The 26,933-nt window shown below is 50.3% G+C and overlaps 1 protein-coding gene across 3 annotated transcripts in view; it reads left to right on the top strand.

Moving 5' to 3' along the window:
- Nucleotides 1-26,933, top strand: part of CSNK1D (casein kinase 1 delta) — a 34,668-nt gene that overhangs the window by 3,294 nt on the left and 4,441 nt on the right. For 2 of the 3 annotated variants that reach the window (XM_082860415.1, XM_082860416.1), the window contains exons 2-8: nt 3,337-3,447; nt 20,382-20,530; nt 20,785-21,013; nt 21,336-21,506; nt 21,978-22,126; nt 24,116-24,287; nt 24,874-25,013. In XM_082860415.1, the coding sequence (XP_082716541.1) occupies nt 3,337-3,447; nt 20,382-20,530; nt 20,785-21,013; nt 21,336-21,506; nt 21,978-22,126; nt 24,116-24,287; nt 24,874-25,013 (1,121 nt within the window). The remainder of the gene's footprint in view (nt 1-3,336; nt 3,448-20,381; nt 20,531-20,784; nt 21,014-21,335; nt 21,507-21,977; nt 22,127-24,115; nt 24,288-24,873; nt 25,014-26,933) is intronic. The other variant, XM_082860417.1, reaches the window with a different exon arrangement.

The raw sequence follows: 26,933 nt of genomic DNA, 5'->3' as shown, positions 1-26,933 counted from the left end.
ATCAGCTCTCAGTGGTTGCCCTGTGAGAGTGCCCTTTGCCCTGCTGTTCAGAGGCCTCTCCCTATTTCTTTGTCGATAAAACAGTCATCAATGGGAGTTACCTTTTTGTCCCAGGACAGGGTCAATCTTGGAGTTAAGTTCATTTATCATCTGCCTTTGCTCAGCTTGAGGGGCATAATTTTGTTTTCCTAGGACCAGCATTAATCTGTGTCTAAACATAGACTAACATCTTCATCTAGTGAGGGGGAACTCCTGTCTGGCACTGGAGCTGCACAAAAGAGCTGAGGTTGTTGGGTGATAAAAGACCTCACTATAAACAGACACTGAGTAAACGTGATGTGCCACTTGGTTTTGACTTGCTCTGAATCTGGAACCCAGAGCTCAATAGTATCTTTCAGATTTTTGTTCCCTATCTAGAAGTACTTCTAAAAGTTACCTGTTGTGAAGGACCAGGTTTTGTAATTTCCATTCTGTGGCAGATCAGCACTTTTGTAAAATGTTAAAATTTTAAAATGTTGCAGCAATGTCATGTTGCTATCAGAGTTCTGGGGTGCTTCCTCGCTGTCCTGTATTTGTCCCCTTGTGGACTGGTGGTAGTTTGAGGACAAGACTTGGAGCAGCACTGCCAGTAGAGCACAGGGGCTGCTGTCAGCCAGGGAGGTGGGACAGGACTGCAGGGCTACAGTGGTGGACCACCTCAGTTTTGCTCAGTGGTCTCTTATGTTTGGTTCCCATGGAATACCCAGAACTTGCAGCGCTGCTGTTTCACCCAGTGGTGAAGACCTCTCAGAGGAGGCAGCCTGCGTGTGTGCTGCCCTCAAGTCTGTTTGGTAGAGAACCCAGCCTCCCCTCTTTGAGTCATCAGACTCAGGGCAACCTTCACAACTGTGATGCTGTAGAGGGCTGTTTCTGTTTGCAGGTGTGATCCTGGGGGAGGCTGGCTCTGTTGCTGGTGTGATCCTGGGGGGAGGCTGGCTCTGTTGCTGGTGTGATCCTGGGGGAGGCTGGCTCTGTTGCTGGTGTGATCCTGGGGGAGGTGGGCTCTGTTGCTGGTGTGATCTTATGAGAAGTGGTCTGTGTTTCCAGGTGTGATCTTAGGGGAAGTTGGCTCTGTTGCTGGTGTCATCCTGGGGGAAGTGGGCTCCTTTGCTGGTGTGATCTTAGGGAAGGTTGGCTCTGTTGCTGGTGTGATCCTGGGGGAGGCTGGCTCCATCTGCTGGTGTGATCCGGGGTGGGGGGGGGGAAGGCTGGAATTCATATTGTGTTCCAGAGTTGCCTGTGGTCATTTGTCCCCAAGACTGTCAGTATTGCAGGGTGACTCAGATGTTAGCTTTACCAGCCACAGTACAGTGGAACCAGAAGTGTCCTCAGCCTTCCTGAAGGTGCTAGTTCAGTAGGTAGCCTGTGTGGGCCCAGGCTGTGTTGTCACTGAGAACCTGCCTCCTGGCAAAGGTGACAGGGCTGACATAGTTGGAGGAGCAAGAGTGCTATCATCAGAGGCTTCTCTGCTCCTGCTTTGGGGTGGGGGGAGTTGCTGATGTAACTAGTAAGGTGAATCATCTGTTCCTCATGGGCTGGTGAGTTCAGTTCAGAGTGCCAGGTCCTCACAGGAACTCAGAGTTCATTTTTCGTTTGCACAGTACGTTTTACAATGAAGTAATTTCTCTTGTAGCTAGATAGATTATCCTAGCCTCAGGGAGGAAGAGCAAAATGTATTACCTGTCTTTCTTCTGAGTGCCCGGGAGTCTTTGTGGAATGGTAAATGGAGTTCTTAAATTTAGAATGGTCCCTGGCAGTGATCAGATTGTGGTTATTCCCATGGAACCCCAGCATTGGTGACCGGTTTTGGATCCAGGCCCGCTAGAAGCAGCCGCATCTCAAGCAGCTGTCTGAGCAGACTAGAGGAGAAAGTTTCTCTGTCCTTCTTGGGCAGTTACTGGGTTCATGAATATCAGCAGACAGCTCTCCTGCAGGTCATCATTGTTCTAATGCTTGCTGACCTTACTCTGCCTTTTATCCGGGAGTCTTAACGTTCTCTGTAACCAGTAACCCATTCATCCCACAACTCCCTCATGAAACAGACTGCTGGTCTCCCTGCTGAACTCAAATGGTGAGGGAATCTGAGTTGCCAGGGACTGGCAACATTGCTTTGCCCAGCAGGATGGGTCTGGGTTCTGCCTGGGCTGCTGGAGCCAGTGTTAATTCCTTCACGAATAACCATACTACTGGGAAGGATTAAAGTGCTTTATACTTAGAAGGAACTGGTGAGGAAAGCAGGGGGAGAGCTAGGTATGTGCTTTCTAAAGACTGCTTTTCCCATTCTCTCCAGTGAATGCTTCTTGAGGGAGGGCTTGTAGCATAGCTTTGGGTCAGATTGGAACTCAGGAGCATTCGTGTGTGAAGCCTGGAGGGGTAGTGGTTGTCAACATTTGCAGGTCCATATTGTAGTAAAGAAGAGGACGGCATCTTGAGGTTAAAACTCTAATCTTTAATCACGATCTGGTGACCAGGAGGTGTGAGCAGATGTATTGCCGGTTTTAGCACAAAACTAGCAAAAGGTGAGTGACAAGTACACTTTGCATAGATGTGATTAGGGCTTTCAAAACAGAGCCCAGTCCTGTTTCAGTGTCCATAGGAGACGCACAGTATGTCCTGGTCCCTGGGAGGGGAGAGGTGTGCTGGGCCTCCCTGGGCCTGGCCTGGCCTGTGATGGCTGAGTGATGGCTCCTGCTGTGTCGTGGGAACCGAGTCCCCTTGAGAAGCGACCTGCTGTATGCGGCTTGGTACCTGGGCCACATGGACTGGGATGGGCTGAGGCCATGTGAGAGTTCAGTGGAAACCCAGCCACCTCTCTGGAGAGAGGCTCACACACACCCGAGACCTGTCAAGGCAGCATGGAGAAATGGGGCCCACACGGAATGTGTTGCCCTGGGACTGCCCACGGTCTGGCTTTGGGTGGGTGAATACAGGGCTGACCAACAGGCTGGATGAGAAGGTTCAGACCAGATGGGGGTCCTGTGGAGAGAACTGCATACCCTGTCTCTCAGTCCCCTGGTGATCAGAGTAGAGCCATATGGAAGTAGGTGATGTAATACCAAATAAGACTTTTCTATACGTATCAAATATTCCTGTTTTAAAAAGTGAAAATAAGGATATTTTCCCACAGGGGTTTATCTACCACTGACACCATCTTGTAGTAGAAAGTGGAGTGCATCCATCACCTGGTCCTCCTTGGAAGATTCAGATAGCACTCGTTGTTTCTCCAGCGTGTTGTAACATTGGGTGAGGTGGTAGACACCAGACGATTAACGTTTGTGATTTTCTTTCTTTGCCAAGGTACGGACATTGCTGCAGGAGAAGAAGTTGCCATCAAGCTTGAATGTGTCAAAACCAAACACCCTCAGCTCCATATTGAGAGCAAAATCTACAAAATGATGCAGGGAGGAGGTATGGTCTTTACCTGTTAAGAAAACCAAGGTGGTGTTTGATGAGGGAGAATACAGATGTCATGAATCACAGTCTGGTTAATTAGGAAAAGGGGCAGAAGCGTTCATACCCTTGACCCCATCCTGTGGCTTCTTTCAGATACTGTCTGAGAGGCCTGTAGAGGGGCTCACGCGACAAAAAGAAACATTTTATGCTTTTTTGCATAAATATTCTCTTCCTTAGTTTCGTATTACGTACTGGTGTCTTTGAATGCAGACTTGTGTGGACGCTGACCTAGAGCTTGCTGCTGGTCCTCCTGTGCCGCCTTGGTCATGCCTGCAGCTTTGGGATGGTCCCTGCAGACTCTCCTGAGTGAGACCCCTTCTAGCTTAGTTACTGTCCCCATTCTGTGAAACCTCCCCTTGGGCCTGAGGGTACCTAATATCAGAGTGCCCATCCTGATTTCAGGGTCTACCTTTTAGAATTCTCTGGACTTTGAGATTGTTTGGCAGGAAGGGGTTTTATTGGGGGTCTCAGAGTCCTGAAGACACTGCAGCATTTTGAAGGGTGTGCCTGTGCTGCTCCCCAAGGAGCTCAGGAAGCCCAGGCACATCCCTGAACGTCTTGAGCTTTCTCTGGGGACAGGGCTTCGTGTGTGAAGAATAGCTGTGTTATTTCCTTTTGGATACCCTTTGAAGCAGAAACCCCCATGATACTTTCATAGTTGGGGGGGGGGGTGGGGTCGGGACGGCTCTTGGCACCTTGCCAAAAGGAAGCTTGTCTTCAGAGTCTGTGTTGGTCCTTTGGTCAGGTGGAAAGGGAGGACTGGTGATGTGATTTCTTGACATCTTTGCTTCACAAAGCAGTTTAATCTGTGCTACTTACTACCAGAAACCAGCATATCTCAGCTGACGTAGCACAGGGTGTCTCTTTAGCAGCAGATATATCTTAAAGCAACACAAACAGTCCTATGAGACGACTGCAGAAGGGTGTGTCCAGTGCCGCTTGTCCTGGGCATTATGGGACCAGAACAGGCTGTGGGTTCTCAGATGGCACATAGGGAGGAAACTCCCTGGCCCCTCCTGTGCCCAGGGAGACGTTGGCAGAGGACCCTGCCAGTGTGTCTGTCCTCTGGAGGCCCTCAGCAGGCTTCTCAGGCATCAGGGATGGTCTACACAGCTTTTAAGGTGGTGATGAGTAGGAGGAGGTGACTTGGTTTGTGGCCTTCGTGGTGGGAGGAGCTTAGTGCTGGGGGTTGGATGAAACCTTCTGACTGAAAAGCTTGTGTGTTTGAGGAGCAGCATCTCTGAGAACTCAGAAGCTGGGCCCCCAGGGATGGAGGGAAGAAGAGCTGACACCCAGGGAGGAGCTGGTGTAGTAGATTGAGACTCAACAGAGGGGGACTTCCCTGGTGGTGCAGTGGTTAAGAATCCACCGGCCAATGCAGGGGACACAGGTTTGAGCCCTGGTCCAGGAAGATCCCACATGCCGTGGAGCAACTAAGCCTGAGCGCCACAACTACTGAGCCTGCGCTCTAGAGCCTGCAAGCTACAACTACTGAGCCCGTGTGCCACAACTACTGAAGCCCACGTGCCTAGAGCCCGTGCTCAGCAACAAGAGAAGCCACTGCAACGAGAAGCCTGAGCACTGCAACGAAGAGTAGTAGCCCCTGCTCGCTGCAACTAGAGAAAGCCTGCACGCAGCAACGAAGACCCAACGCAGCCAAAAAGAAATAAACGAATGAATAATTTTTTAAAAAGACTCAACAGAGGGAATTCCCTGGCAGCCCAGTGGTTAGGACTCTGTGCTTTCACTACCAGGGGCATGGGTTCAGTCCCTGGTCAGGGAACTAAGATCCTGCAAGCCCTGTGGCGCAGCCAAAAAAAAAACTCAACAGAAAGGAGTTTATTTGGTTTAGAACAAGGTCTCTCCTCAGGAGCATAGCTGTTTTTTGTGGAAGCTGTCTTCTGCAGGAGGACAGGGAGCAGCATCCTAGGTGCCAGTAGCCCCCCGCCCCCAAGTTAAGGTGATCAGAAATGTCTCCAGACGCTGCTCGATGCCCCTGGGTGCACTGTCGCTTCCTGTTTTGACCCCCTGCTTTAGGACATAAAGGATCACTTGCTCTCCTGGTCTTCCCATGCCCCTTCTCTAGGATCCTGGAAACCTACTGGGATTCCAGACATAGATCTTCTCCTGTCTGGCCCTTCCCCACGCATAGGTCAGGTTTTACTCCTGTTTCAGATACACACTTGGTGAATACTATCAGGGTGTAAATTTCTGTTTTAGAAAACAGATTCTGTCCAGGAGAGCAGAGAGTAGCATCTTGCTACTGTTCTGTGAGTTCGTCCTAGCCAAGATAAAGCTGGGATGGCAGAGGAGATAGAGTTCGGCTCTGCCCAGAAACCTCACAGCTCTGCTGTTGACCAGCCTTCTACATCCATCTCATGTGGGTGCATCTCTGATCGTGGCTCTTTTTATGTTAAGTTCTGTGCTTCGTTGCAGGTGGTTGATATTGACGGCATCGTAGGAGAAAGCTCGAAGCCCAGGGCCTGCCTTGCCCTCTCTAACTCGTAGTACAGGGTTGCCCGGGATGCTGCCTCATGATGGTGGCCTTGCAGTGCTTGGCTAGAGACAGCTGCTGTGCTGGGTCACTCAGGTCCCCTAGGGGAGGGGTTAGCATTAAAAACAAAAACATGTTTTGGGGGTGGATGAAATGGGTGAAGGGGTTCAGTTGTATGGTGACATTTGATAACCAGACTTATTATGGTGATCACCTTTTATTAGTGTATACAAAGATTGAATTGTGTTGTACACTTGAAACTAATATGTTATATACCAATTTTACCTGAATAAAAACAAAAACAAACACACGCTAGTGTCAGGTATTGTTAAGAGCGTTTTTAAACATGCGGGCACGTTCTCCGCCACACAGTCATGTGCAGTGGGTATCATCAGCCTCGTGTAACAAATGAGGAAACTGAGGCTGTGTCCAAAGGACAGAGATCTTGAGCATTGTAGGTCCCAGGCCACTCCTGCACAGCGGCCCTCCATGGCGGTCAGGGATCAAGAACGTGCCCCAGGGCTTCCCTGGTGGAGCAGTGTTTAAGAATCTGCCTGCCAATGCAGGGGACACAGGTTTGAGCCCTGGTCTGGGAAGATCCCACGTGCCGTGGAGCAACTAAGCCCGTGCACCACAAATACTGAGCCTGCGCTCCACAGCCCGTGAGCCACAGCTCCTGAAGCCCAGGTGCCTAGAGCCTGTGCTCTGCAACAAGAGAAGCCACCGCAATGAGAAGGCCGCGCACAGCAACAAAGACCCAACGTAGCCAAAAATAAATTAATTTAATTAATTAATTAATTAAAAATACCTTTAAAAAAAGAAGAAGAAAGTGCCCCAGGTCTAGTTGGAGCAATAGGTAAAAAACCTGAAATATAAATAATTTTAAGTTAATTACGTTAGTGAAGGATATGGGTGGACACCAAGTTTTTATCAAAACAGAGTGGCCTGCCAGGCAGAACCTAGAGGCTAAGGCTGAGGCTGTGCTTCCCAATCCTAATAACCCCACAAAGTGTCTTTAGACCATGTCCTCCTTCGGGAAACTCCAAGTGGAGAACCTTTGTTTAGTTCACAGCTGCTTCTGGTCAAGGTTCATGGCAGGTGTGGGACAGGAGTGTGGGCCCTTTGTATCAGAGAATCCAGGCCAGGGGTGAGGGTAGGAGCTCTGCGCTGAGGGTGGGTGGATGCCGCCAGCAGTGTGGCTGTGGGGCCACCAGTGAGTAGAAACAGGCAGCTTCACCCGAGTTCACTCTCTCTCATCTCATGTGCCTGTCCAGTTCCCGCAGTGTATTTCAGACAATCACGCTCTTTTTGCTATGAAATGTTTTACGGTACTTAAGAACATATGTAGCTCGTGGCTATCAAGAATACTAAAGTGAACCCCCAGAACTCCCACCTTCTTGAAAGAGGGAGCAGGACGGCCCTTGGCACCTGTGTGCCCACCCCAGGGCGCCCTCTCTGCAGCTGCCCAAAGCCTGTCTCCACATGCCCTTGCCTAGTTTGTTTTTTTTTTTTTAATATTTATTTATTATTTGGTTGCACCGAGTTTCAGTTGCGGCAGGTGGGATCTTTGTTGCAGTATGCGAGATCTTTTAGTTTCGGTGCGTGAGGTCTTTAGTTGTGGTGTGTGGGATCTACTTCCCTGACCAGGGATCAGACCCGGGCCCCCTGCATTGGGAACGCAGAATCTTAGCCACTGGACCACCAGGGAAGTCCCACCTAGTTTGTTTTTAAAGTTTTGATTCCTCGTCATCCTGCAAGAAATTGTTTTTTAAAAATCTAATGACAGGGCTTCCCTGGTAGCACAGTGGTTGAGAGTCTGCCTGCTGATGCAGGGGACACGGGTTCGTGCCCCGGTCGGGGAAGATCCCACATGCCACGGAGCGGCTGGGCCCATGAGCCGTGGCCACTGGGCCTGTGCGTCCGGAGCCTGTGCTCCGCGATGGGAGAGGCCACAACAGTGAGAGGCCTGTGTACCGCAAAAAAAAAAAAAAAAAAAAAATCTAATGACATTGTCCAGAAACATTTGGCCATTGTATTTACAATTGTTTTAAGGTTGAATTGCCAGACACTTCATGAAAAATTGTATTTGTGTTAATACTGAGTCCCCATATTTATATTGAAACTTCCCGCAAATCAAATGGAAAGCATTTAGCTAGCACTCTCCCTCATTTTTCACCCCCAAGCATATGTTTTGGTATCTTTGGACTCGATGAGGGAAAAAGTATCAAGTGTTCAGAGCTGCATATAAGAGTCCAAGTGACCCATTTCCCATATTAAGGGCATGTGGGCAGGGGCAGCTGGGTGTCCCTGGCATGACTGGTCGCCTGGGCACAGGGCAGCACTCTGGTGGCTGTGTGTCTGACCTACAGCCTCGCATGTCCTTCCCCAGCCCCAGGAGCAGTACTCTGGCGGCACAGGTGCATTTTTAGCTTCCTGGTCTCACTGCATCAGATGTCTGAGGTTACAGAGCAGCAGTCTGTGCACAGGCGGCAGGATTGTTCTTGTGAATGGCTTTTGAGCTGATTTCTGCCTGGGGCCTCAGCACTTAGTTTACAGACAGTCTGCTTAGGATGAAGCAGGCTACACAGCATCCTCCTCTTCTGGCCAGAGAACTGAGAATAGGAGCACCCTGCTTCTATTGTGTCTTATCTTAGGGTGATGAGGTGCGTTGGCGTTGCCAGTGAGAAGGAAGGTGCTGCCAGTGAAACAGACCATCAGAGCAGACGAGTGGCAAGTCCACGCCCCGTGTCATGCCAGTTCATACGCTTTTGAATATGAGTAATACAGTCTTGCCGTGTGTGTTTACGACTTTCTTTTTTGATCCACTGTGTTCCTGAGGTTCTTCCATGTTTGACACAGTTGTGGTTTGATGGGTTTCGTTGTTGTTTATAGACTCTTGTGTCTCCATAAACAGTCCTCCCTGTGTTGAGGAGCCCTGGCCGGCTTCTAGTGTTTTGCTCTTCAGGATGGTGCCTCAGTGACTCCCTCACCACGTCTGGTGCAAAGCCTGTTAGTGGAATTGCATTCCATAAAGCAGGCAGGTGCTCGGCCTGCGGGGTGGCACCCGGGCCACAGGGATAGTATGGCATGTTTACCTTCCTGCCTGAACAGCCTCGGAGCTCCTGTTGGATCCACACCATCTTCAGCCTCGCCATTACCATTTCTCTCCAGTGTGTCATGGGGTGTCTCAGCTAGCACAGAAGAGAGAAATTTTAAAGAATTTTAAAATTTAAAGGTTGGAGAAGGAAGAAATAAAACTTATTTGTGCATGATTTAACTTCCTACATAGGAAACCCACAAGACAAGTTAGAGCATTGAGCCAGATAGCTTAAGATCAAAGGGTAAAATCAGTTCCTTTCATTACACCGATAACAGTCAGTTAGGAAATGTAATTCTTTTTTCCGCTCAGTATGAGTAAGTCTTTATTCATTGCATTTGACAGGGAAAAGGGAGGGAAAGGGCCAACATGTGTGACAGGACTTGGCGAGTGGGAAAGGAAGTGCTGGCATGGCAGAGTCAGCCACTGAGTCTTCGTTCTCCAGGCCCCAGGGCTTAGTCTCCTGTAGTTCAGGAGCAAGGGGAGGGGAACAGGAGAGGACAGACTCCTCCTTCCTCGTAAATTCAACATTTCAAACAAAGCTTTGGTGTCTAGCCGCGAGCATGGAGTTATATTTCTGTTTCCTGTTAAACAATCATGTGGCCACTTTGACAGAAATTTCTTGCGCTTGCACAGAAGCTCCTGAGTGACTTCGGAGATACATTCATCTTCCCCTGCTTGGTCTCCCAACCTCACTTTCTACATAGAAGGGCCCCCTTGCTTTTCTTTACCCAAAGATTTTTTTTTAATACTTACTTTATTTATTTATTCGGCTGCTCTGGGTCTTAGTTGTGGCACGTGGGATCCTCATTGCCGCATGTGGGATCTTTTAGTTGTGGCGTGTGGAATCTTTTAGTTGTGGTATGCAGGATCTAGTTCCCTAACCAGGGATAGAGCCCGGGTCCCCTGCATTGGAAGTGCGGATTCTTAACCACTGGACCACGAGGGAAGTCCCTACCCTGGGATTTGAGATTAAAGTAGGTTTGATCCATCCAATTACAGCAGTGTGTTTGTCGTGAATCATGTCAAGGAACAGTCTTGACTTGGAGTTGGGAACAAGGGATGGAGTGTTTCTAGCTGCTTCAGCACTTTTGCACAAATCATTTAAGAGTTGTAGAGACACCACACAAACTAAATGTACAGGTGTGTGGGCTTCTGGGGGGTTGGGGGTGGAGGAGGGAGTAGAGTAGGAGTCAAGTTTTAGGACAAAAGATTTGGTCTGAAATGGGGGAAGGGGGCACGAAAGAAAGGATGGCTCAGGACCCGTATTTTGAGTGGGGCCCTCCCCAAGTTTATGTTTCAGATCCTTTGCCTGGTGCACAACCTTTTGTCTGACTGTTCTTTGAATACAGTAGGAAGTTTGTAAACAGTGAAACCCCAGAAGAACATGGAAAAAGACCAACACATTATATTTACACCAACTAGGCTACCTAGCGTTCATTTTCAGATCAATGGCTCATGAAGTCCTATGAAGCCTCCAGTAACTAGAAGGGCAGCAGCTAGGGTGACAGTGGCTCATGAAGTCCTATGAAGCCTCCAGTAACTAGAAGGGCAGCAGCTAGGGTGACAGAACCCGGCATCAGACATACGTCCCCCCAACCCGTGTGCTCTAGTGCGTCCACCCCATTCCAACAACACGAGTCCCATCCTGTGAACTGAGCCCTTTGTCCTTCAGCTGCTGCAACACTGACCGTTGCTACTGCGGGCAGGATGCTGGCACCAGGCACTAGAGAGAAGCCCTTGCCTGTGGTCTCGAGAAGCCAGGGCAAGAAACCCCCTGTTAAAGCTTAAGGATTTTGGTCTTTGCTTCATCTGGCCAGCTGGCAGCTTGGGGTGGGTGCAGAGGTACCCTTTGAACCCTTTTCTTATGGATACACAGGAACCCTAATGAAGGATCAGGGAAATGAAGCAAGTCTATGCCTGGGGTTGGAGATCCGGCACTGGAATCCCTCACCCAGCCGTGCCTTCCTCTTGGCCCCGGCACCTGGGTCTGCCTGTCCTGACCTGTCCACAGCATGTTTCCTGTTCAGGCTGATTTCCAGCCTTCCAGTAGGAGGAGGTCAAGTCATGGGGCAGCAGTTAAAACCTTGTCTCCTGTGGAACATTGAAGGTGGAGGGGTTCAAGAGGACACACACACAAGCCACCTCTGATCAGGAAAAGTGAGGTGGTTCAGTAGGCTCTGCCCTCCAAAACATTGTTCTTGGTAGCAGAACATCAAAAGATACTCCTGTGCAGTCCTGGAGCCACTGCCTTCTTCCTAGGATTGCTCAAGGGCTTGAGAGTGCACTTCCTGAGACTAAAACACACAGAACGTTTCTATCAAGGAGAAAGTTAAAATGCAGAAGATGGGTCACTTGCACCTTGGGGATGGAACCCCAAGGAGCAGTAAACAAGTGGTGCTGGCTGCAGGGGGGAGGGGGCTGGGTAGCAGGTCTGCAGCTGTCGCCAGCCACCCCTTTGCCTGTGCTCTCAGCCTGGCGTCCTGTCCCAAGAGTGGGTCAGGAGGAGGGGAAGCCCTGCCTCAGCCCTGAGAGACTCTCCCAGAGAGCAGTGGTTTGTGCTTTGGTCTTGTGCTCAGTCTTCTCACTCTGACACAGGAAGTGTTATTATTACATAGCCTTTAAAAGGAAAACACTTCCCTATCCTGGCCACTTTCAAAAGCTGGAAATTTGGGGGTGGAGACCAATAAGTAAGCAGGTTCTGGAGGGATTTCCCCCATGCCCTCGAGCACTTGCACGGAGCATGGTTGGGGTTCCTCTGTCTCACCCCTCCCCCTGCCAAGAGGGAAGTGGGTGGATGCCGTGATAGGGGTGGCAGTGCCCCTACCCACCCTTTCCCTGCTTTTGCCACTGTGTTCCTCAAATCTTGTGATCGCGAAAAGCGCCACCCACTGTGGCTCAATTCTGCCCTCTGGTGCTTCTCACTCCCCACACAGAACACCCACCATGACTGGTAACTGGAGAGACTCCAGGCCCTTGGGGGACTTCTGAAAGGTCAACTCCACTGCGTCTCCCTCCTTCAAGCTCTGGAAGCCCTCTGTGTGCAGCTGACTCTGGGGCTTAAAGACATCCACTTGTAGGCCAAGTGTGACCCCAGTGGTCGTGGATAGGAAGCAGAACCAGGTGCATGGTGACCCACTTTGAGGTGCCAGTACCGCACAGCAGCTCTGCTGGCTCCTTGGAACAGCTGCCTGCAAGCAGCTCTTGGACACAGAGCCCACAGTAGCGGAGCCCAGATCCCTGGTCAGGTGGCTGCTGGCCCCAGAGGAGTCTAGAAGCCAAAGTTTCATTCTTAAAGTACTGTAAGTATAGAGGAATAAATCCTAAGCCAGGTGTGACCTGCATGCAGAAAATTTTTAAACTTCATTGGAGAACGCTGATGAGGACTCAAGCAAGTGGAGATATTCTGTTCATGGAGAGGAAGACTCGGCAAGATGTCTCCCAGAGCTGCTCAGGGGATTCCAGTCAGAGTCCAGCAGGGCTCTCCTCCCAGGGACAGGCTGATGGATCCGCAGAGCAGCGAAGGGCCAGGTTGACTGAGGTGCAAATGCCACACTCACAGAAAGCGCTAGTGACGACCCAGCACCCAGTTGGGTGCTGGGCTTCTAGTATCACTCCCCACCGAGAGGAGCCCAGATTCCAGGGCGAGGCAGGAAGAAGGAAGGCGAATCTGGAGCATGTGGCTGAAAGGAAAGAAGTGCTCGGACACTGACGGGCATGAGTCCACAGGACACGGGAGAGAGCTTGAAGTGGCATCTGTTGCCCCAATTTGGGACAGTTGAAGCCTCAAAATGAACAACGGATTATAGCACGTGGAGGAAATTCTCACCATTTCTGTTCAATATAGTATTGGAAGTCCTAGCCACGGTAGTTGGACAAGAAAAAGAAATAAAAGATATCCAGATTGATAGGGAAGAGGTAAAATTGTCATTATGTGCAGATGACATGATACTACATACATATATATGTATATATATATATAAAACTCTATATATGGACTCCACACAAGGACTACTAGAAATGATAACGAATTCAGAAAGGTAGCAGGATCTAAGAGTCGCATACAGAAATCTGTTGCATTTCTTTACACCAACAATGAAATACCAGAAAGGGAAGGTAAAAAGACAACCCCTTTTAAAATTACATCAAAAAGTATAAAATACTTAGGAATAAACCTAACCAAGGAGGGTGAAAGACTTATATGCTGAGAACTGTAAAACGTTGATAAAGGAAATTGAAGATGATTTAAAGAAATGGAAAGATATACCATGCTCTTGGATTGGAAGAATGAATATCATTAAAATGGCCATACTACCCAAAGCAATCTACAGAGTGAATGTGGTCCCTATCAAATTACCCATGACATTTTTCACAGAACTAGAACAAATAATCCTTAAATTTACATAACACATGGAGGAGGGGAGGAGAATTCTTGAGTCCACGATGACACACACACACACACACATTAAGCTTCACAGAGAGGCAGAAGGAACAATCAGAAATGGAAAGCCACCACTTTGTGGGCACTTATTATTGATTGGTTTAGACGGTAATCAAAGGTGGATGCAAACGTACAACTTAAGTATTGACACTACCCTCAAAGCTTCATCCACAGATTACTTATTACTAACAAAGACGGGAATTCCCCGGCGGCCTAGTTGTTAGGACTGCTCTTTCACTGCTGAGGGCCCAGGTTCAATCCCAGGTTGGGGAACTGAGATCCCACGTGTGCCGCATTGCGGCCAAAAAAACCTTACAATAACAGAGAAAAGTACCTTTTGGTGGAGAAATCTGGCAGATTTCCATCTGACAGGTGATCAGAACCAGCAATCAGGCAAATCAAATTTAGGACAGTTCAAAATTGACCTGAACTCTTCAAATATGTCTCTGTGATGAAAGATTGGAAAACTGTTCTAGACTTAAACATGGTGGTGCATGGTCCTAGATTGTACCCTGGGCAGGGGGACTAGCCTGAAGGACGTTACTGGACATGCAGTTGGGGAAATGTGAGTGTGGACTGTGTCCATCTTTGGAGTGTCACGTGTGGTCACCTGCAGTGTTGTGCAACCCACACTCCGGACACAAAGACCCTCGTGGCCACAGAACTCTGACTTCAGAGGAAGAGGTGTTACGGTCAGTGTGGGGGGCCTTGTGAACACGCGGTGCTGAGGTCTCTGGGAGTCCTGCCTCCCCTCACCCCAAACTCCACTTTCAGGTGGATCAGGTGACTTCAGTGTGAAGAGGAAGACTAAAACATTTTGATTTGTTTAAATCAGCGTTATTGAGGTGAATCAAACTGCATGTGTTTTGAGTGTGTGATTTGAGAAGTTTTGCCTGTGTCCTCTCATGAAACCATTGCCATAATCAAGGCGGCGAACACATCCATCGCCCTTCAAGTTTGTTGGGTCCTTTTGTGGTTCCTCTACCCCCGCCCTCTGTCATCTGCTTCTGTCGCTATAGGTTAGTTTGCATTTCCCAAAGTTTCCTGTGCAGGGAGTAGTACTGTGTGTTCTTTTTCTGAGATTTTGTGTGTGTATCAATGGCTACTCCTTTTTATTGCTGAGAAGTACTCCCTTGTGTGGGTAGTTTCTTTGTCCCTGCACCGGTTCATTTGGGTTGGTTCCAGGTTTCAGGTACTCCACACAAAGCTGCTATGAACTTTTGTGTAGATATTCATATGGACGTTCATTTGTTTCTCTCCTGAGTAAGTGACTTGGAGTGGAATGGCCGAACCAAAAGTAAGCGAATGTTTTTCCTCTTTAAGAAACTGCCAGACTGCTTGTACTTAGTTCCCACCAGCAGCATACAAGGGCTTTGGTGGTTTGAGTCTTTCAAATAACTTGTTTGTTTTATCTAAGTTATTGAATGTATTGGCATAAAGCTGTTTATAACATTTCCCTACTAGACTTCTAATATTTGTAGAATCCAGTGATGTTACCTCTCATTCTTTTTTTTTTTTTTCCCTGGCCGCGCCATGCGGCTTGTGGGATCTTAGTTCCCCTGACCAGCGATCGAACCTGGGCCCTCGGCAGTGAAAGCTCAGAGTCCTAACCACTGGACCGCCAGGGAATTCCCTCTCATTCTTGATGTTGGTAATTTGTGCCTTCTCTATTTTTTCCCTGATCAGTCTGATTAGAGATTTATCAACAATCTTCTCAGAGAAACAGCTTTGGTCTCTGTCATTTTCTCTGTTGTTTCTCTGTTTTCTGTTTCATTAGTTTCTGCTGTGATCTTTTATTTCACTTCTGTTTGCTTAGGGTTTAATTAAGTATTTTCTTAAGGTGGAAGCTGAGATCATTGATCTGTTTTCTGTAGTATAGACATTTCGCGGCTATAAATTGTCCCCCTACCATAGCAGCATCTCAAATCCTGACAAGTTTTCATTTTCATGTAGTTCAGATGCTGATTCCCCTTTTGATTTCTTCCTTGATCCATGGGTTATTTTGAACTGTATTATTTAGCTTCCAGATATTTGGGGATTTTACAGAGAGCTGTTGTTTATTTCTAATTGAATCCCACTGTCTTCTGAGAACATACATTGTATAACTTGAATCCTTTTTAGCTTTATTGTTTTATGTCAAGAATGTGGTTTGTCTTGATAAATGCCCCTTGCGTACCTGAGAAAAAAAGTGTGATCTACTGAGAGGGATGATTGACGTCTCTAGTAAGATTGTGGATTTGTCTCTGTCTCTTTGCAGTATTGCCTCATGTATTTTGAAGCTCTCTTGTTAGCTGCGTGAATGTTTAGAATAATGTTTTCTTGATCAGTCAATGCCTTTATCGCTGTGAGATGACTGGTAATATCCCTGGAAGTATTCCTCTACACATTCTACTGTGTCTGATGCTGACATAGCCCTTCTGCTCTCTTATCTGATGTTGGTGTGATACACTGTCCTCCTTGTGACCTAGTTGTATCTGAAGGGTGTTTGGTGTGGGCAGGGCAGTATAGCTGGTCCTTTCTTTTCTGTCTAATCTGAGAAAGTGTGCCTTACCTGCGGTGTTTACATTCAGTGTGATTAATGACAGGATTGGGTTTGCTGTTAGTTTTTGTCTCATCTGGTCTTTGTTTCATTTCCCTCCTTTTTTACCTTATTTTGGATTAATCAAGTATTTTTTACATTTCTTAATGATTTTTCTTGTGATGATCTCCTTTGTTGAATTCTGTCACTATCTCTCTGTTGTTACTTTAGTGGTTGGGTTAGGGTCTGTCATCTCTTTAGCAGGATGCAGAGGAACCTGACCTTGTGGGCTTCCACCTGCCCACCTGCCTGCGTGATGGTGTCATGTGTTTATATTTACATGTTGTAAGTATTGCAGTGCGTTGTTATTTTTGTTTAAGCAGTCATATCTTTTAAATTTAAATAATTTTTTATGTACTTATGTTGTTATTTTCATTGCTTTTCATTCCTTTTTCTTATTGGGTTTTTTTGTTTTGTTTTTTTTTTTTTTTGCGGTATGCAGGCCTCTCACTGTTGTGGCCTCCCCCGTTGCGGAGCACAGGCTCCGGACGTGCAGGCTCAGCGGCCATGGCTCACGGGCCCAGCCGCTCCGTGGCATGTGGGATCCTCCCGGACCGGGGCACGAACCCGTGTCCCCTGCATCAGCAGGCAGACTCTTAACCACTGCGCCACCAGGGAAGCCCCTTCATTCCTTTTTGTAGGCCCAGACTTCCATGTGGCATCATTTGCCTCCTGCCTGAAGGACATCCTTTTACATATGTCACAGTGCTGGTGATTGATTCGTCACACTTTTTGTATCTGAAAATGTCTTCATTTTGTCTCTGCTGAGGTGTTTTTCGGCAGATTGCCAGTTCTTTTCTCAGCACTTGGAAGATGTTCCTCCACTGTGCTCTAACGTGTCTTTTTTCTCTGGCTGCTTTCAAGGTGTTCGTATTATCACTAGTGAGCGATTTGACTGTCAGCTATGTCAATGTTGTGCTCTTTATGGTACTTATGCTTGGGGCCTGTTGAGTTTCCTGAATCTGTGGGTCGTTTTTCTCAGCTCTTTCTTTCAGTGTGTCCTCTGTCCCCCTCCTCCCCTCTCTCCTCCAGTTACAGACGGCGGGTACCTTGATGTTGTCCCACAGCTCTGAAGCTCGTGTTGGCTTTTCCAGTAGTTTCTACTGCTGTGCCTTCAAGTTCACGAGTTTTTTCTCCTACAGTGTCTGGTCTGCTGTTAATCACACACCCAGTGTAGTTTTCCTCTTAGACTTTGTAGTTTTCATCTTTGAAAGTTAAATTTGGGTCTTTTCTTTTCTTTTTTTTTGGCTGCACCACGCGGCATGTGGAATTTTAGTTCTCCGACCAGGGATCAAACCCACACCCCCTGCATTGGAAGCGTGGAGTGTTAACCACTGGACAGCCAGGGAAGTCCCTAGATTTGGGTCTTTTTTTTTTTTTTGCGGTACACGGACCTCTCACTGTTGTGGCCTCTCCCGTTGCGGAGCACAGGCTCCAGACGCGCAGGCTCAGCGGCCATGGCTCACGGGCCCAGCCGCTCTGCGGCATGTGGGATCTTCCTGGACCGGGGCACGAACCTGTGTCCCCTGCATCGTCAGGCGGACTCTCAACCACTGTGCCACCAGGGAAGCCCGATTTGGGTCTTTTATATCTCTGTCATGTTGTGCCTTTGTTTAACTTCTTTTGACATGGAATACAGTTATAGTTTATAGTAACTTTTATTGCCCTTCTCTAATGATTCTAACTCAGTTTCTGTTGATCTCAATGTGGATCACGTTTTCTGCTTCCTGGCATATCTGGTAATCTTTGGATGCCAGACACTGAATTACCCTCTTGTGTGCTGGGTATTTTAATGATCCTCAGATTCTTCCTCAGCTTAGTTATGAGACGATGCTACTTTCATCTGCTCAGTTTTTGCTTCTCTGCTCACACTCTCAGGCAGGACTTGGGCAGTCTGGGCTCATCGTGTCTCAGGTGTCAGTGTCATTCATTGCCTCATGTTCAGCGTCTTAGAAAACCTATGTCTTTCTGTATGTTCTTTGTTCTCTTTTCTCTTCTTGGTTATTGTGGATGTGAGGGTAAATTGGGTCCCCATTACTCCATCTTGGCTGGAAGTAGAAGTACTCTTAATATAATAAGCACCTCTTTCTGACTGAGTTTGGGAAGGGTGTCTTATGTAAGATACCAAACACATTACTCTTAAAAGAAAAGATTGATACATTCATGTTTGTTAAAATTTAGTATCTCTTCTCATCAAAAGACTCCAAAAGAAAATAAAAAACATGTCATTAACTGAGAAAAGGTATTTTCCTCACATAAAAAAGATAATAGTTTAATAGCCAGAATTTATAAAAGAACTGCTATAAATAGGAAAAAAACACCCTGATAGAAAAAAAATGACAAAGATATGCATAGACATTTTAGAGAAGAGGAAACATGTAATGCCAATAAATAATGAAAAAAGATCCAAATTGAGAGTTCAGTGAGACACCATTTTACATCTACCACTTGACTGATAGAAATTAAGAGCTCTGACGAGACCTTGCATCCAGCGGGAACTCATTCATTTGTGGTGGGGTTGTAAAGTGGGTTATTTATTTTGGAAAGCAGTTTGACGTTATCTTGTATAGTCAGATAATTTGTACCCTGTGTTTCTAGGTCTATACCTGGAGAAACTAGCTAAGGACAAGAATTTCACATGTGAGAATTTTCACCAGCGGACATACATAAGAATGTATTTAGCAGCACTGTTTATAATGGGGAAAGCAACCCTAAACAGTGCAGATGAGGGAAGAATAGATGAAGTGTGCTGTCCTCTCCAAGTGGAGTATTTCATAGCTCACACTCTCACTTTACTAAAAACAAGGAAGGGGTACAGTCCTGTGTATTTGCTGTCTGGGGGGTGCAGGTGTGGGAGGAAAGGGGAGTACAAGTAGATGCAGTTACTGGGAATGCCCCTGGTCTGCGTGGTGGGCCACAGGCTTTGTTACATTATGCCTTATAACCTATCGGTTTGTTAAATTTGTTCTCACGTGATGTGCAAATGTATTTTAAAATGAAAACTTGCCCCGTTGATATCAAAACTAAAACTGTTTAGGATCTTTTTTTTTTTTTGGTTTGTTTGTTTGTTTGTTTGTTTTTGCGGTACGCGGGCCTCTCACTGCTGTGGCCTCTCCCGTTGCGGAGCACAGGCTCCGGACGCGCAGGCCCAGCGGCCATGGCTCACGGGCCCAGCCGCTCCGCGGCATGTGGGATCCTCCCGGACCGGGGCACGAACCCGTGTCCCCTGCATCGGCAGGCGGACCCTCAACCACTGCGCCACCAGGGAAGCCCTGTTTAGGATCTTATAGTGCCAGAAAGGAAGGCAGTGCTCAAAACAAACAGAGCCTGCAGTGATGGGGTGTTAAAGGGCCACAGGAGCCACGGAGGAGCAACAAAGGCTGGGATGCTTGGAGCAACAGAATGAGTGACATAGTGTTGGAGTACAGACCAGAGTATAAAATAGACACTCATGGGTCCGTACTGATAGGAAAAAATACCGAATAAGTAAACGGGGAGAAGAGACAAATCTGTGTGGAAGCATTCCAAGTCATATATATAAATGGCTCTGCCCTCCGGGAGGGAGCCCAAACCCCCCCTTAAGTGTGGGCTGCACGTGGTGACGTCCCCGCAGAGAGAACAGGATGGAAAGGGGAGAGAGAGGAACTCCCCAGCAGAGACACCTGACAGGCACACCTCAGCCAGGTGACCAAGGGCACAGCCACGGTGAGGAGTCGTGTTGAGAGCACAGACCCTGACAGGATGTGGTGGGAAGGGCACTTTCCCTCTGTGGTCTCCCTCCCCCAAGCCCAGAGTAATAATGAGGAAAAATCAGGCAAACCAGCAGAGGGACAGTCTGCACATCCCTGCCCAGCCCTCCTCCAAACCATTGGGGTCATTCAAACCAGGAAAGTCTGAGAGACCATCCCGCCAAGAGCAGCCGGAGGAGATGTGGTGAGTAAATGTCATGTGGGGTCCAAGACAGGTCCTGGAGTAGCAGGAGGCATGAGGTTAAAACTGAGGAAACCTGAATAGTGTGGACCTTAGTTAATGACGGTGTATCAGCACTAATTAAGCATCGCACTGGTGCAGGATGTCAGTTACGGGAAGACTGGGGGCATGGGAGGGAGCGCAGCTCCTCCTCCTGAGCCCCTTGTCCCACCCCTTCCGTGAAGTTGGCCTCCCACCCTCTCCGCACGTCACTTCTGACTGCTCCTGCCCAGTCCTCTGCTGGCGTCGTGGGCACAGGTGCCCTCAGTGCAGGTGCGTGGGAGGCAGACTGACATGGGCTCTCTTGCAGTGGGCATCCCCACCATCCGGTGGTGTGGGGCTGAGGGGGACTACAACGTCATGGTGATGGAGCTGTTAGGACCCAGCCTGGAAGACCTCTTCAACTTTTGCTCTAGGAAGTTCAGTCTCAAAACCGTCCTGCTCCTTGCTGACCAAATGGTAAGACTTCATTTTTCTCAAGTGAAGGGCAGCCTGCGTGCTCAGCACAAGCTCGGTTAGATTCATCAGTCTGATGAGGCCTTCAGGGCTGTGCTGTTAGTGCACAGGGAGAACATGGAAGCTCGTTAACTCTGTGAAAGATAGTGACCCTTGGCGGGCAGGGTGCATCTGTGTGTGGGCCTGAGTTCCCCGGGTTCCCTCCACCAGGCTACTGCCTGGGGTTCAATCTCTCACCCTTGCTTCTCCACCTGCAGATTAGTCGTATTGAGTACATTCACTCGAAGAACTTCATTCACCGAGACGTGAAGCCGGACAACTTCCTCATGGGGCTAGGCAAGAAGGGCAACCTGGTCTACATCATCGACTTCGGGCTGGCCAAGAAGTACAGGGACGCCCGCACCCACCAGCACATCCCCTACCGCGAGAACAAGAACCTCACCGGGACGGCGCGGTATGCCTCCATCAACACGCACCTCGGCATCGGTGAGCCCTCCTGCCCCGGCCACAGGCCCGGCTGTCCTACAGCCTCCTGGGGGCCCTGAGGGTGGTTAGCATGTTGGGTGTGGAGGCTGGCGTCAAACCTTTGTAGCAGAGGCTGGTGTCCGGGCCTGGAGACCTTACCTTGTGGGATGTGGGGAGACAGGCACGTGTTGGGGCCTCCTGACAGGTGGCGGTGCGTCTCTGAACAGCACAGCAGGGGCACTTGTGCTGAAACAAGGAATCCAGGTGTCCTTCCCTGTGGCTCTGAGTTCATCCCCAGGAAGCGGGGTGTTTGCCGCTTTGACCCATTGTCCTCTCTCCCCAGAACAATCTCGAAGGGACGACCTGGAGTCTCTGGGCTACGTGCTCATGTACTTCAACCTGGGCTCGCTGCCCTGGCAGGGCCTGAAGGCTGCTACCAAGAGGCAGAAGTATGAGAGGATCAGTGAGAAGAAGATGTCCACTCCCATTGAGGTGTTGTGTAAAGGCTACCCTTGTGAGTGTCCTCAGGTGGACAGCAAGCCAACCCTGTGTTTCTGTGGGAGGATGGGGGCCTGTGAGGCTCTGGGAAAGGGACCAGGGAAGCCCCCCAGAGGCTGGCTGCTAAGGCCCCACTGATGTCCTGCATGGTTGGGGAGGTGCAGAGTGAGCAGGTGGCCTGCCCTTTAACTGGCCTCAACCTTCTGTCCCTGGCGCTCCTCTACCTTCCTGAGCCGTAAAACTCAGGGAGTTTTCCTTTTGTTTTTGTGGGACTGCCCCTGTGATAAATGCCTCAGATGAAACTCTTTTATGCTCTGTGTGCTCAGTTTTCTCAGCCTCTTTCCTCAAAGCATGCTCGGTGTTTCAGGTTCCAGCTTTCACACCCTCTGGGTGGCTGGGAGTGGTCAAGGATTTTGTGGACAGACGCCATGCTGGCTCCCAGTCAGGGGTACTGCCGGTTACCTCTGAGTTTCATGGTGTTTTACAGCTGAATTCGCCACGTACCTGAATTTTTGCCGTTCCTTGCGTTTTGACGATAAGCCTGACTACTCATACCTGAGACAGCTCTTCAGGAACCTGTTCCATCGCCAGGGTTTCTCCTATGACTACGTGTTCGACTGGAACATGCTCAAATTCGTAAGTGCGCCCCCAGCTCACTGACTGCTCAGCGTGGAAGGGGCATGCCGGTCAGCAGAAGGCCACTAGCTGCTGCCGTCCCTTCCTGGGAGCTACACGGGGTGGGGCTTCAGGAGGCATGGCTGCCACACGGGGAGCACGCGGGGTTCTGAGAAGCCAGATGCCTGTTGGCAAGTGAAGAAGGCACCTCAAGGCTGCAACGGGGCTGTGGGGTTCCTGGGCCTGAGGTATGTCCACAGTGCAGGTCTGCCCAGACCAAGGTTCTTACTTAGGACGCTGAGGTCATTTTATCATCATCATCATCCATCCTAAGGACATTGTGGCTGCTCTGGCTTGTGAGTTCCTTGTCAACGGGGTGTGGCTGTCGCCGGGTTGGGTGAAGACTTCCCTCCTCCTCCCCCTACCAGGCTGTGCCGAGGCCCGGCCTCCGAGGGGGTGGGTGGCCTGGGAGGCGCTGTGTGTTAGGTCTGCGTTTGGCCTTGTGATGAGCTAGACTTACAGTTGATTTCCTTTGTCACCCAGTTCGTTCATTAAGTGTGAGCCTGTGTTGTGTGCACGCACACTGCGGGGGCTGGGGGTGGAGGGGCTTGAACTTTAATTCGTTTTCCTCTCTAAAACAGGCCGCCTGTCCCTGAATCTGTTGTGTGAGTTTGTTTAATCTCCAACACTACGGCCAGAATTCCAGTTTTTTTTTGATTTCCACTTTCTCTTTCATTAAAAATGTGTTCTATGAGCTTAAAACAAAAATGGGCTCGTTTCTAGGGTGACAAAATCTGATGGAGGAGCAGAGCCTCCTCTTCAGAGGGTGCAAAACAGGAAGCCTTGTCCCATGGCCTTAACAGGTGCAGGGGTGTTCACACAGGGACCAGGTAGGGGTGGGGGGCTGCAGCCTCCCAGAGCGGGGGCCAGCCCGCAGAGCCAGCCTGCCCTGGACCTCGCCCATGCCATCCTGGTGTCAGGCCCCTCTGTTAGGATGGCCTTCGAAGGACAGCCTTTGGGAGTGGTGCCGCAGGTTACCTGGAGTCTGGACATCAGGGTGGGCCTCCTGCCAGAGCCACTTTAATAAGTTCTTTGTTCTAACATTGTCATCCCTCCGAGGGGCTCAGCAAATCTCTTCTGTAAAGGACCAGACAGTCAATAATTTTAACTTTGCCGTCAGCACAGCGGTGCGACCACTCAACTCTGTGTTGTAACTGGAGAGCTGCCCGAGCAGTGCGGCAGTGAGTGGGTGTGACTGTGCCAAGAAAACCGTATTTGCAGGATCAGGTGTGGCTGCATTTGGCCCGTGGGCTGCAGTTTTCAGACTCTTGCCTTACAGCGCTGGTAATTAGGATGTGACCTCTACTAGGGCAGGTATCTTAGCGTTACCACTTAAAATCAAATGTCCCCGTGTTTCTGGTGTGATATTCACTGAAAGTGTAACTAGCTGTTTGTTCTGGGAGTAACTAGCTTAGCTTAGGCGGTACCCACCGCATGGCCCCCCGGGATGAGCCTGGCTGCTGGCCTCCTTATTTCAAGTGCACCAACAGGACATGGGCCTGGCCCGGGCGTCTGGGCTCCAGTTGGACCCCTCAGCCAACCAAATGCTGTCCCTCCCACCTGCCTTGCAGACTCCCCCAACTGTCGCCGCATTGGGCCACCTCTGACCTGGGCTGGTTCCCATCCCCGTGTGAATGGTCACAGAGAAGAGGGCCGCGAGGTGCCGTTGGTGTCTGGGTTCTGAGGGGGTGCTGAGGCGATGGGGTGGGGGTTTCCTCTGCTGTGCTGGGAAGAGGAGACTGAGAAGCCTGGTTCTGCTCTCCCACGGTTGTGGGACAGGCCATGCGTGGACCCAGAGGGAAGAGCACCTGGCTTGCTGCGAGGCTGTGGACGGCTTTGCGGGCAGACTGTCCCACACGCCCCTGTGTTTTCTCGAGTGGCAGCCAAGTGCCTCAGGTGGTTTTTCACCAAACCCAGTTCAGTTCTGGTCTCGCCCTCTTTCCTCTGTAGGGAGCCAGCCGGGCGGCTGACGATGCTGAGCGGGAACGCCGGGACCGAGAGGAGCGGTTGAGACACTCCAGAAATCCAGCCACACGCGGCCTCCCTTCCACGGCCTCGGGCCGGCTGAGGGGGACACAGGAGGTGGCTCCTCCCACCCCCCTCACCCCTACCTCACACACTGGTGAGTGGTCCCGGGGCTGTAGCTTGCACCCCGGCCCCTGCTCTGCAGGCAGTGGGGGTTCTGTTTTGAGTGTCACTTGCTCTGGACACTCCAGTGTATGACCTCGTGGGGTCTAGGCAGGAGTGCCTGATGGGTGAAGACATGTGCATCCTTACTCTGACCAGTTCTTATTTCCGAAGTTAGTCCAGGGAACGCCCTGGGACAGTGCCTTCGGGAATGTGTTTCCCAGACGTTGGCCTCTTGAAGGATTGTGTTCCCTGTGAGCTCTGTTGCTTTGCCTCTTGTTCTTCTCATGGCACGACATCCTCCACCACAAACCTCTCCAGCCTCTTCCTTGCCTGTCGAGACAAGCGTTGTAGGCAGAGGCCCCGGCTGCCCTCCCACTGGACACCTGGTGCTTCGCTCCCGGGGCATCAGCAGAGCCTGTGGTGCCGGCCTAGTCTTACGGTACAATAGCCTGTCCTGTGCCCGACACCGAGGCAGCCGAGGGTCCTCGTTAGACGTGGTTCCCGAGGAGAGACCCCGTGCTGGAGCGTGGGGCTGCATTCCGAGGCCTCACACTCGCCCCTGTCTCCCTCTCCTCCAGCGAACACCTCTCCTAGGCCCGTGTCCGGCATGGAAAGAGAGCGGAAAGTGAGTATGCGGCTGCACCGCGGTGCCCCAGTCAACATCTCCTCGTCCGACCTCACGGGCCGGCAAGATACCTCCCGCATGTCCACCTCACAGGTACGCGCCCCGCGGGCCGGCGCCTGATCTCACCCAGGCTGGGCGCTGCAGGCCTCTGGCTTCTCCATGTTTGGTCTGGTCTTACGGGCTCCAGGCAGAGTGGGATGATAGTTTCGAAGGCTTTCCTTCTTTCCTGCCTTCCCTTTCTCCCCATTTTTGGGTGTTTTAACCATTGGGGGAATGTTGTGCCCCTCGCAGTTTGGCCCGTTGGTTGAGAGCCTCTGTGACAAACTTTGTGGGGTAAGGGCTCTACATCCAGCCCCCACCCCCGCAATTGTGCTGGGATGTGCCACGGGACCTTTTCTCTCCAGCTGCCCTCCGTGTGGCCCCCAGCCCCCAGCCAGCTTTGGAGGCTTGGCCGTCTTCCCTGGGTAGACTGGAAACGCCAGCCTGCTCACGCCGTTTGTCGTGGGCACCTCCAGCCTTTGGGACTCTGTCCTCGTTCTCGTTGGTCAGGTGCTCCCCCAGCAGAGAACCCGGGGGGGTGGGGCGTGGCATATTGCCGGCGGTCACTCTGCAGTGTCATGCCCAGCACTTGGCGACGTGCTGTGCGTTCCTGTCTTCTGATGCCCCTTCTGACGTTTGTCTTCTCTCTGGCAAGGCGAGTGTGCTCAGAGGTGCAGGGCCTGGCCCCGGGGCCTCCTCCACCCACGTCGTCTTCCCCGTCTGGCTTTCCTTGCTGTTTTTCTGTCTCACTGACGCGCCTCCCTCAGCAGAGCAGCTCTTTACCTGCTTGCGGACGTTTTTCCTCAACTAGCTTTCAGGGTCTCCTCCCATGGGCAGTGGGGGTGGGCAGGGGTCCTGTGGGGGCCGAGACTACCCGGTGGCGTCTGCTGGGTGGGCAGGTGGTGAGTTCAGGAATGGCCGAAGCCCAGGTCCTGGCCAGGTACCGGGGCAGCATCCGTCTGCTTCACCACAATGCCTCAGGTTTACATTTAGCGCCCTGCCCTCCCCCTGTGCTTGCTGGGCAGTAGGTGTAGCTTGTTGCTGAATGTGGTGGATTGAGCACGTTGATCAGGAGGGCACAGGGTCTGTGAGAATTGCCCAGAACCTCGGTCCTGTGGTGTCCAGCTGGTCTCCTGGCAGAGGAGCAAGGTGTGCCCAGGCAGAGGAAGTGCTCCTGACCAGTTTTCTTTAATCAAGTGAAATAGTATTTTTAGCAAACACTTCTAATTTACTAGTAATTCTACTAGAAATGGGTTCTTATATGGTAATTTTCTCTCAAAAAGGCTGAAGACGCAGGTTGGTTGAACTGTGGGGCTCAGCGGGTCTGGCCAGAGTGATGAGATTGGGCCTCTTAGGGCTCCCGGCCCCACACCCCTCCTCTGTGACCACAAGACACGGAAAGGGCTTAACGTGTTTCTTCCATGAGCCCTGGAACGCATGAGCCAGCAGCTGGGAGCAGGTCCTGGGAGATGTTTTGCTGCCCCTGGCCAAGTGGGCCTGGCTGAGGGCCCTGGAACACCTCAGCCATCAAGGACCAAGGAAGGGACAGGCTTAACTTTTTTTTTTTAACACAAGAAAATGTCTTTTGCTCTGAGGATCGTTGAGGGAAACGGCAGAGGTAGAGGGTTCTGAGGGTGCCGGGTAGTTATGGGTCCTAGTCTAGCCTCTTCTCCGGCTTGTGTCCACCCCTCAGGCCACCGACCCATGAGCGTTGACCACACGCAGCTCCAGGGTCTGTCCTCAAAATCACGTGTCTTTGTTCTCTGGTTCTCTCTCTGCTTTCCATACGAAGAAGTGTCATGTGGGCCTGAGCACTGCGGGGAGTCTCTGAAGAGATTCGATTTGGGGGTATCCTCTCCCAAAAGAAGCACTCTAGTCACCCTGGGGGTTTCCTTAGGATCTTCATGTTGAGGACAAAGCCCCTGAGGGCGTGTCCCCGGTGGCCTCCATCCTGGGGACAGCTCGGTCCTTTGG

This window comes from Leucopleurus acutus (genome assembly GCF_964270905.1).
Source record: "Leucopleurus acutus genome assembly, chromosome: 19".
Lineage (NCBI taxonomy): Eukaryota > Metazoa > Chordata > Mammalia > Artiodactyla > Delphinidae > Leucopleurus > Leucopleurus acutus.
The sequence above is the reverse complement of the archived record's forward strand: the minus strand, read 5'-3'. Positions and strand labels throughout refer to the sequence as shown.